Source organism: Mugil cephalus, chromosome 10, assembly GCF_022458985.1.
Source record: "Mugil cephalus isolate CIBA_MC_2020 chromosome 10, CIBA_Mcephalus_1.1, whole genome shotgun sequence".
Lineage (NCBI taxonomy): Eukaryota > Metazoa > Chordata > Actinopteri > Mugiliformes > Mugilidae > Mugil > Mugil cephalus.
Window position 1 is genome coordinate 11,334,557 of NC_061779.1, and position 10,639 is coordinate 11,345,195.

General features: G+C 41.8%; 1 protein-coding gene across 4 annotated transcripts; it reads right to left on the bottom strand.

Moving 5' to 3' along the window:
* Window positions 1-961: 961 nt before the first annotated feature.
* LOC125015407 (putative adenosylhomocysteinase 3) lies at window positions 962-10,426 on the bottom strand. 4 transcript variants are annotated; one of them, XM_047597244.1, is made up of 17 exons: window positions 10,113-10,426; window positions 6,316-6,427; window positions 5,767-5,904; window positions 5,520-5,620; window positions 4,898-5,000; window positions 4,712-4,806; window positions 4,272-4,378; window positions 4,082-4,198; window positions 3,941-4,004; window positions 3,764-3,852; window positions 3,571-3,641; window positions 3,394-3,488; window positions 3,206-3,304; window positions 2,097-2,165; window positions 1,873-1,951; window positions 1,342-1,462; window positions 962-1,249 (listed from the first exon to the last, which is right to left on the bottom strand). In XM_047597244.1, exons 1-17 carry the CDS (start codon window positions 10,353-10,355, stop codon window positions 1,243-1,245), a joined length of 1,710 nt encoding a protein of 569 aa, XP_047453200.1. In that variant the 5' UTR covers window positions 10,356-10,426; the 3' UTR covers window positions 962-1,242. The 4 variants fall into 4 exon arrangements, with proteins under 4 accessions (XP_047453200.1, XP_047453201.1, XP_047453203.1 ...); XM_047597245.1 differs by lacking the exon at window positions 10,113-10,426 and adding an exon at window positions 9,101-9,254; XM_047597247.1 differs by lacking the exon at window positions 10,113-10,426 and adding an exon at window positions 8,549-8,644.
* Window positions 10,427-10,639: the final 213 nt, after the last annotated feature.

The window sequence follows — 10,639 nt, forward strand, 5'->3', positions numbered from 1 at the left end:
AGCATTAGTATCCCAGTGTTTCTTGTTAGCTTGATAGCTACTAGTGCAGAGAGAACAGAAGAAGACAAGCACCAATACTGGATTTGGGCTTGTACCATGGAACCATACTTTACCTTGATTCATTCACAGATATACATGCTGGAATATATCGTCTAACTTATAGTCATTCAGTACACCAGCGTTGAATCAACTGCATCTATTGCAGTGGTCTAAATAATTAATTTCTGAAAGTGTGTAAGTTAATAAGTGGAATGTGTGCACATCATTAAAGTCATCTTCAGTTCTCCACACACTCTCCACATTATTATATCAGACAGCTCCTCACCCAGTAGATAGTTTGATCAGGTGCCCCAAACACCTCCTTTTCTCATCAGAGGACATACTTTCATTTCTTGTGGTCATATCTTAGTCATAACATTTAAAAGAATCACAACTAGTCAAACTCCAATCACAACCTTAAATCAACTCTTAAAATACAAGGAGTAAATTATGAGGACTTTTATATATTTTTGGGGGGGAAGTGAGTCCTCATATCGTGACTGTGAGAGTGGGTTTATGTCCCCACAATGTGAGTAGTAAAAGCACAAACACACACACAAACGTTCAATAACATACTGCAGTCATACGATTATTTTATGATTTTATCAGGATAAACACACAGAAGCTTTAATGGTGAGAAAAATATATATATATAGGGACCATTGCTCTCATCACCAGGAGATAACTGGACTTTTACGCCCCCCAGTGGCTAAAACGTGGTCATGTGTGTCAGTAGAGAAGCCGAACAAGCTACTTTCAAACAGAAGGCCGTAGTCAGTGTTACCCTTCATCTATGTTGGTAATAATTACTGGTTTAATATGGATAAACCTTTATATACATGACTCTGCAAACACTTAATGCATATAATAAAACACCTTTCTATTTTTATTATATTCAAATTAAGGAGCAGGAACGCAGAAACCTTTTACTGGTCACTTTTATTTCAAGCAGAAGAATAAAACCCTCCCATTCAGAACTCTTTTTATTTCAAATATTTGATCTAGAAAGTACAGTGGTCGTGTTCCAAATCCTGTGAACACTTATAGGACAGTGTTACACATAAAACAGATACAACTTCATACACGTGTAATTATCAGTGAACAAAACATTGATAGGGTCCCCGTCACACCATAGTACTTAGTGAGCTTCAGACTGTAGAGGGCAGTAGTGCTCCGTCCGTCCACAAGGCACATCTGAAGAGGTTAATATCTATTCCAAAAAACATATTTATTTTAGATAAATCCAAATGAGTGCGTATGTGTGTGTTGTTTGTTTGTGCGTAAAGGAAAGTTTGTCTGCACCTGTAATAGTTGGGTTTGAAGGGTCCGTGTTTGCTGATGCCGAGGTACTTGGCCTGGTCATCAGTCAGCTCGGTGAGATGAGCCTCGAACGTCGGCAGGTGGAGACTGGCCACGTATTCATCTGAGATAAAGAATTTTAAATTAGCCTTATGACACTGTAGATAATGTTTCAGGTTCCCTCCTATTAACTTTAAATTTACTCACACTTTTTTTATCGTTGGTGTCAATTTGACTCCAGCAATTTAAATCTCTTAAATTTTATGGCATAACATCTCACTGATTAAATTAGAAATAGATGTTTAAGTAGCTTTATATAATATTTAAGTACATTTTCTTGTGATCTGTAACATTTGGTATGAAAAAGTAGTATCACAACTATTATTAAGAGTAATAACATATGTTATGTTGTACGTGTCCCCAAGTCATTAAATATGTAGCAAAAAATAAGTTAATCATAAATTTAGAGATGTTAAACATCGAATGGGGTCATATTGTCCCCGAAGATAATACGAGGGTAAAAGAAGGACTTGCCCATCTTCTTTGGGAGCAGGTAGACGTCCTGTTTGTATCGTCCCTCTGGAGCGTTGTACAGCTCTATGAGAGCCAAAGCCTGAAACACATTAATGAACATTAACTACAAATGACTAACATGAGTCTCATGACTAATAGAGCGGATTTAAACTCTTATTTGTGATAGATTTGGAAACGATTCACAAACGGATGTCTGCAGCAGAGAACAAAAGGGGCTTTCATACCTGGGTTGTGGCTGTGATGGAGAGGACAAATGACGGCACAATGGAGCAGCTCAGATTGAGCAAACGACCCTGAGAGAAAAGAAAATACTACATTAAATGAATGTGACAGCAGACAGTGATTATAATCTGGAGAATTTCACACAGTCTATTAAAGTCTATTACAAGTTAAATAATCTTGTACAATTATCTTTTTGAGGAAGACTTGTCACAGAAGGGAAAGTGTATTATCACAGGCTTAGTGGAACATTTAATGGACCTGAGCCATAATTAATACCAAGAGTGTGGGCCTTCCGTACTGTGACGAGTCAAAATGTTTTCTGCGCAACAAGCCAATGCAGGCAAGTGTTAGTGCCAACTTATCTCCTGATGCACATCTGACTTAATTAATCGTTGGTTAAATCGGTTCCTCCTGCTCCTCTCATCAGTGCTAAGTACTTCATTTTTCATTTTGCATCAGCTGTGCATGAGCAAACCTCGAAGACTGTGCCGGAAAACCGTGAAACAATTTAGCTTTGATCGAAACCACTAGACTTTAAGAACCTGTGACCTGCTCTAACAGTGAGGCTGATATGTGTCGGGACAACACTTCTTATGTTAGTCTACATCTATCTGTCTAAAGATCAGTTCTGGTTTAAAATGTCTACTGTCCATTAACATCAACCCAAGTTGATTGTGCATTGTTTTGCATTTTTAACATCTTCAAACCAACATTTTATTGGAAACTATAAACTTCAATATTTCAGTAGGTTTGAAGAAATGTCTTTCTTTGAGCTGCTTTGGTTCCCTTCAACTCTCTCACTGTAACTCAACGTCCTGTCACAATTCCCACATTTTAGACTTCCTGCTTATTTCAGAAGAGTACCTCGTTTTCTCACTCATGCTCTTGTTACTCTGGTTGTAATAGCGACACCAAACCTATAAACACTACATCTGTGCCTGTGTCATTTTCTCTACATGTTCACAAAGACTTCTGGAGGTGAGGTAGGTCCATCTTCACCTTTGCCACACCATCACTTCCAGGCATTAACCACGTATTTAATCTTCAGTTAACAGTCTATTACCATCTAAGTTGATGCTGTGGTTCTTGTTAGTAGTAACAGTATCATCACCTCAGCCAGCAGGACGATTCTTTTACCCTCAGGCCAGATGATGTGGTCCACCTGAGGCCTCACCCGTTCCCACCTCAGCTCTGCCGTCTTCAGACTCGCCTGAGCAATAAACACCCAGTCAGACACATAAAGAGGCCTCTACAGACACACATAGCTGCACGCAAAGACTCCATGTTTTATGCATTTACCAAATCTATCTCAGTGTTGGAGTGTCCCATGTTGCAGACTATGCAGCCATTCTTCATTTTGTCCAGATGTTCTCTGACCACCACGTTCTTATTACCTGCAGAGAAATAGCTTGAATAAAGTCTATATCTACATAATGATCTTTAAAATACCGCTAGTAATGTGAGAACAGCAGTTACCTGTGCAGGTGATGACCATGTCCACTTGTCTGATTATCTCACTCAGTTTAATCACTCTGAAGCCGTCCATGCTGAGAGGAGGAGTGGGTGATAGAACAGGGTTAAAAATGTTTTTTCATGATGTTTTGTTACACTGAGTCTTTGGAAGGAGGGCGCACACTTCTGTGCTGATAAAAGCTTCCTCTATTCATACCAGGCCTGAAGGGCACAAATGGGATCCACTTCTGTGACGTACACAACAGTACCCAGTGCTTTCAGGGCAGCGCAGCAACCTTTACCGACCTACGAGCAGAAAGAAAAGCAGCGGACGGAGTTGACTGGATCTAAGAGTTACTGTGAGATAGATGTTGCGTTTCTGTTGCACACTTACCTCACCGTAGCCGCACACCACCACCTGTTTTCCTCCAAACATGACGTCAGTGGTTCGCTTCAACCTAGAAGACGAGTTCAGCACAGTGAGGACACTGCTGTAACCTGCGGCCTGTTGACTACATATACAATGACTCATTACCCGTCCAGTATGGACTCCTTGCAGCAGTAGAGGTTGTCAAATTTCTGCTTGGTCACGGAGTCATTAACGTTCATGGCGGGGACACACAGTTTGCCGGCCTTCGACAGCTGGTACAGCCTGAAGCACGTACACAAACACACATATGAGCTGGAGAATGACTTTTCCAAACTTCAGTTTGTGTGAAACCAACCGATAGATGCCTGTGACGCTTTCCTCCACAATGCCTTTAATACTCTTGAACAGGCTTGGGTATTTCTTGTAGATCCAGTGGGTCAAGTCGCCGCCATCATCCAGAATCTGGCAAGTTAAGTGATGGTAAAGGTTACAGTACGTCAAATGTATTTAAATCAATCAAAAACTGATGGTTTGAGAGTGATTTTAATGGATTGTGATGCTTAAAGTGACAAAAGGGGGTATCTACTTTTTTACACCTGTCTACTTACATTTCTACTTTATATTCAATAAAACAACTTGAGTTTAATGAACTAAACAACACATCTTGAGCTGTAAATGCACCACCAGTTGGTGGCTCATTAAACTTGAACTCCATTTCCATTTTTAAACGAGCTTCCCTTTCATGCCCAGAGGAGCGCTGCGATACATGAACGGGTAAGAGTTTTAGCAGCGTACCATGTTGGGCTGCCAGATGTCAGCACCAACACACCGATCAATACACCACCAGAAGTCGTCCTCTGACTCTCCTCTCCATGCGAACACTGCGGTGCCTGACAGAGAATGGGACGCACAGAGGCTGCGTGACAATCGAAATATTAAAAGAGGAAGAACAAACGCAGACGAGTCAGGTGGAGGTTGTACCTCCTTCAGCCAGAGCTGCAGCCACAGCGTTCTGAGTGGAGAAGATGTTGCAGGCCGCCCAGCGACACTGAGCCCCCAACGCAGCCAGAGTCTCAATCATCACCTGCAAGAGAATGTAAACACACAGAGGCAACTTTTAATTTACATGTCTTTCAGATTCTGATTTGTATGACACACAGTGGATAGTTCACACTAAATGTATAGTAGATGTACAACTGTCTTTCTGAGGACCAGTTCTGTACCATCGGAGTGAGGACATTTTGGCCGGTTCTTCCTTCTTTACAAGGTTATTTGAGGATTAAGTCTTGGTTTTAGAGTAAAGGTTACAACAACGTTATGGTTAGGGTAAGGGGATGTCGGCACAAACGTGTGTGTTCTTGTGGTGTGTGTTCTTTTGGTCGATCCTCACTTTTTTATGACGCTGCTGGAGGGTTAAGACTAAACTTTAGGGTAAAGGTTATGATTACGTTATGGTTAGGGTAAAGATCTAGGCAATACATTATGCCAATGAGTGTCTTCACAAAGATAGTCATGCAAACATATGTGTGTGTGTGTGTGTGTGTGTGTGTGTGTGTGTGTGTGTGTGTGTGTGTGTGTGTGTGTGTGCGCAAACATAACTGACCGCTGTCTGTGCAGTGATGTGCGTGCAGCCCACTACTTTGGCTCCAGCCAGCGGTTTCTCCCCACCTGCTCTTTTCCTCAGGATCATCAGTGCTGGCATCTCTGCATGTCACAGATTTAGATTAGATTTAGATTTTGTGGCATTTTATGTCTTCGCCTCCTTGTGTGTTGCTTTTCTTTTGCTATACATGGTTTCATAGTTTTGCCATTATCACGTCTGAAAGCCTGAACCCGGCTGTTCGTCGCACCTTGTTCAGCCATTTGTATTTCTCTGCGTCCAAAATCGGCCTTTTTGATGTTTTTGATGCAGAAGTCTGACAGGCCTTGGGTGGTGTTTTGAAGTTTATCTTTGGGAGAAGACTCATCCTCGGAGCTCTCGCTGCACACTGCAACAGGGAAAAAGAACAATCAGCTGGCTCCATGCGGTGTTACAGAGGCACGTGATTAGGTGGACGGTTTGTGAAAGATTTGGCTCAGTTGTTGTTTCTGATACAGCGTTAGGAATCAGACTTCAGCTAGACGGGTCATTTCTCTGAGTCTTTGAAGTTTGTATAAACTCTATCAGCGATTGACATGTTTGAGAACAGCTCCCAGAGCCGATTAGGAACGAATTAAAGAGGCCTAATTCTTTAGAAGACTTTTCCCTTTAATTAAGGTCTAGCTTTAGGAGCGAGCACTAATCCTTAGGTCTGTAGTTCATGCTGCTGGGATCAAAAAAAAAAAAAAACAGCTCAGTTTATATATGAAAGACATGTGATCAGACTTAACACTTAACATGTGTTTTCTTGCTTCCGTACCTGAACTGAAGCTGTCGGTGGACGACTGTGAGATGGATCGAGACAGGGAGCGATGAGCAGTCTTGGTGGAGCGTTTGTTGAATTCTTGCTTCTGGTCCGTGAGCTGTATTTGCTGTGGAGCGACAAACAGAATGAAAATAAGTGGGGTCTGAAGGAGAAACGTATCAAACACATCAGTGTTACCTCTCTGCAGGTCATCGACCTTTCTCGCGGCAGACAGACCTGATGATTGATATGTTTGCTTCGGCGAAAACAAAGTCAAAACACGTGACGGGCGAGTGTTTCCTAGAGACGACCTTCCCTCTGACTTCCCTCACACATCTGTCACTCATCCCTGTATCTGTTGCCGTCTCACCGTCCAGTGTGTCTGTTTGAAGGCTGGGCCGCTGCCACAGGAATCCCACTTGGCCATGTCGGCTCCCAGGCTGCTCACTCCGATTCCGTCTGAACCTCGGGTCTCTTTGAGGGCTTACCGCCTCCGACTACAATCTCCAGCTTCTCCCGATGTGGGTTTTTCTGCTTTTGTACTTTTTTCTCAGCCACGTGTGCGGACGCACGCACACACCCACCAACACAGACACACCCACACACACGCTGCCCTCGGGTACAGAATAAATAAATAACTAAACGTTTGCATAAAATGTTTGATGCTTTGCAGTTGGAGGAAACGATTAGCTGTCAGATTTGCTCTCAGAGAGAGAGAGGATTTGCATGTGTATTTACAGTACCATGTGGGCATATTCCAACACAAATACACACTTTTGCCTAATATCTTAAATGTACTTGTTGTAGCAGGGATCCGTTTTCTCACAAAGAGCACTGGCCGATGGACTAAGACATCGTAATATCTTGTCGTGTGACTCCGGCAGGACTCTGTAAAGTCATCTGGGTTGTTGCGAGCTCAGAGGCTACAACTTTTTAAAAACAAGTGCTTTAGTTACACACTGGTGCATGACAGATGCAGATCTAATGCAAATTGTAATCAAATTGCATTTGCTGCACTGAGACCTTCATACAAAGTGATCACAAATTTTTCATGGCAAAGGCAAACTGTGACATTTGAAATATGAATGAATTGAACCGTGCAAAAAAAAAAAAAAAAAAATACAAATAAATAATAAATAAATCTGACAAAACTGAGTTCAAGTATCAGCAAGGTGTGGATTAAAAATCAGAAGAAACATCATCTAGGAGATTAATATTCAATATGCATAATGTCTTCTGAGATTTTTTTTAAATGTTTCAGAATATTCATGGCATCTTTTTTCAGTATCTCATAATTGTACATATTGTAGAAAACTGAAGAATGATTTTATATACTTTATATAATATAGTTTTAGTCACTTTGTCTTTGATGATTTGATTTTTGTCCATGAGGAGTGTTTCACTCCACAGCCAGAAGTCTAGGCAATCAGCCAGGTCACAAAGACCTGTCTTCAGCAACAAGAGGAGTACAGACAGTATGATCCATGCAAGGTGTTCATGGCATTACGTGAAGAGACAGCTTATAACCACAGCAGCTCTTCAAGCAGAGTTGCTGCAAACTTTCCACTATTTACCTTACATACATCAAGTGCACAGCATTGTTTGTGATACTTTGTTTGAATTTTTCCATGGGTTAGTGTCTACGCCCTCTGCACAGCACTGTAAGCCTATAGCTGTAAATACTATATGTAAAGAAACTGCTGTCAAAGTCAAAATATTGCGTTTAAGCTTAGGGTGGATGTCACAAAAATTTCTTTATCCAACTTGGAGTCTGCTACAAACGAATGACATTCAAAAAATCTGTATTAGAGAAATAATTAGGAAAAAGCCTCACTATCAGTAAGGATTAGTTGAAGTGTCTTACATGTGATGCTGCCAATTAAAGTCCTCAAGTGACTATTTGGAGCAATTAAATGTGAGATGTGCTCATGAGGAAAGTTATATAAGTGTTCTTGAGTGAGCTGGAAATCGTTATCAATAAAATTAGTGCAAAGAGATGAAAAATGACAAGAAATGAACACATACCGATCCCAATCTGACCATAATCTCTGTTAAACGTCAACATCTATTTTTTCCACTTATTTCCTGTCAGTTACACACTGAAAAAACGCAGAAAATACACTAAAATGTATGTAGAGTGACTGTCCGAATTATTGTACAGCTAAACAAAAAGCAAAATGTGAATTTCTTCTTGTGTGATTTGGGATTTAAAACAAATTCCAAGAAAGAAAGAATACGATTAATTCACCTGCAGTTTGAATAAAGCCATAGATGCCATTTCAAAGACGTCCGTCCGTGAGATATTTGAACTGAGTAATCCTCACTTGAATAAAGTCTTTTGAAAACCTCCTGGCTCTTGCTCAAGCAGCCGCTTAATCTTTAACGCAAAAAGACGCTGAGCTGGGAGTTGGAGCAGGGTGAACGTTAACTTAATGATGTCTAACAGAGATCCGAAAATAGGTTTGAGTTTGAGCCAGCTGCTTTGAATGCACTTCAATGGAAGGTCATAACTGTCTTAATCAAAGTGGCGGAAACTCCTAATGTGTGAAAATGTCTCTTTAGGGGAAAGCTGCGAGCAACGCAGTCCAAATTATTCAGCCCTGTTCTTTTTACATTACTTCCCCGCCTTTGAAATCAGTAAAAGCCGAGAAAATTATCATCTCTAAACATTTTTTGTTTTATAATTTATTCAAACAACCTATCGCATCTATTTCACATTAAGTCATCTCTCAATATCCTTCACCCATAAGACGCAGGACTACGAAGATAAAAAAAAAAAAAAAAGCAGCAGTGGTAATACCTTAATGCAGATGGACTGCACAGTCTCCTGGTCCTTTGTTTTACCCATATTCATTAGACTGTACACTTTCTTCATGCTGCCGGAGAGCTCCCACGGCGACACGCAACAACCCTGATGCCGTTAAAGTGATTACACTTCACAGAGACTTACAGCCACTCCCTCCTCAAGCTAACAGGTGCCTTGAGAAATGGAAAAATAAATAATGGAGCCTTTGTGAAGCTCACGGCTGGGCATTATGGGAACGTGTTGAAAGGAGACACCTCGAAGATGAAGAGAGAAATTTGAGGGAAGAGAAGCTCCAAGTGCTCTCAGGTGATTCAGTAAAAGAGGCAAAACGGGGGTGCACTGTTCCCCACGCTTCATGGGCATGTATTTATGACACAGTGTGAGACGTAGCCAGTGAAGTCAGATGCATTCAAGGACACAGCAGAGAGGAAGTCAAGAGGAATTAGATTTATAACAGACAGTCTTTGTTGGGAAGTTTCGGGGGTTTGGAAGCTTCATGCACATGAACTGGTTTCTTAATTTTGACTATTTTTAAATAGATATATTATATATATACAGAAGTATCCAGTCTTTGTGCATGCTGCTCCACTGTTATGAGCTGCTGGGACACCAAATGAAACTGACCCTTCCAATACGTCAAAAGCCTAAGGCCTATATTACCCACAATGCAACTCAATCAACAGTAGTTGGTTCGATCAGACATTCAGGTGGGTTATATTAGTAAAGGCTAATCCTGGCGGCTTCAACCAGAGAAGAGGAGCAGGCTGCAGAGATCTGGTGACGTCTTCCAGTTTTTTATCATACACCTGTGCACACGTGTCTTTTCAGGGAGTCAAAGCGAGAGCAGCGTGTCCTAGTGAAACATTTAGAGCCCCGTACACTGAAGCTAAAATCATTAACAGCCTGAGTAGATGCAGATTCACGCTTAGACCTACATGTACCATCTATAATGTGATGTAGACAGAACTGACAGACTTGTTCAGAGTCAGAAAGGGCCCTCGCTCACCATGTCAGCCTTCAGAGCTTCAGTAACCGGCTCTCCCGTCCCGCACTCGGATGCGTCGTCCCCGTTTCTGTCCCGGCTCTGAGGTGTCCGCCTGTTCTCCGCTGCCTTCAACATCTGCAGCAGGTTGGGGCTGCATTTCGCCGCCTGATCCCCGTTCAGCTCCGCTCTGTCCCCCATGCGTGGTCCCGGGTACTCGGGTGGATCCGGGGACTCCGAGTAGACGCCGTTCTTCTCCTCTGTCATGTCTCCTCTGGCAGCTGGTAATGAAGTGAATTAAATTCTCAGGTGTGCCTTAGCCATCCCCAGCCCTCATACACCTGATACTTCCTCCTCTGCGGCGCGTGTTTACTCCAAACAGCGGCTGTTCTTGGGGTACTTTGACTACATGTAAAGGCAGATAATTAGTCAGTGTGTACAGACTAAACACTGAGCTGAACTCTGCCCTTTTGACACAGAGTTAAATATAACCTGCAAATGTGCGAATGTAGCTAATTTCCATTGAAGCCAATGAGGCAGATATCTAACCG

Coding starts and splice junctions, on each gene's coding strand:
- LOC125015407 (XM_047597244.1), bottom strand. CDS start 10,355: ATGACAGAGGAGAAGAACGGCGTCTACTCGGAGTCCCCGGATCCACCC. Junction 4,807..4,897: donor TGCAGCTCTGGCTGAAGGAG/GTACAACCTCCA, acceptor ATTCTCTGTCAG/GCACCGCAGTGTTCGCATGG. Junction 3,489..3,570: donor CATGGTCATCACCTGCACAG/GTAACTGCTGTT, acceptor ATTTCTCTGCAG/GTAATAAGAACGTGGTGGTC.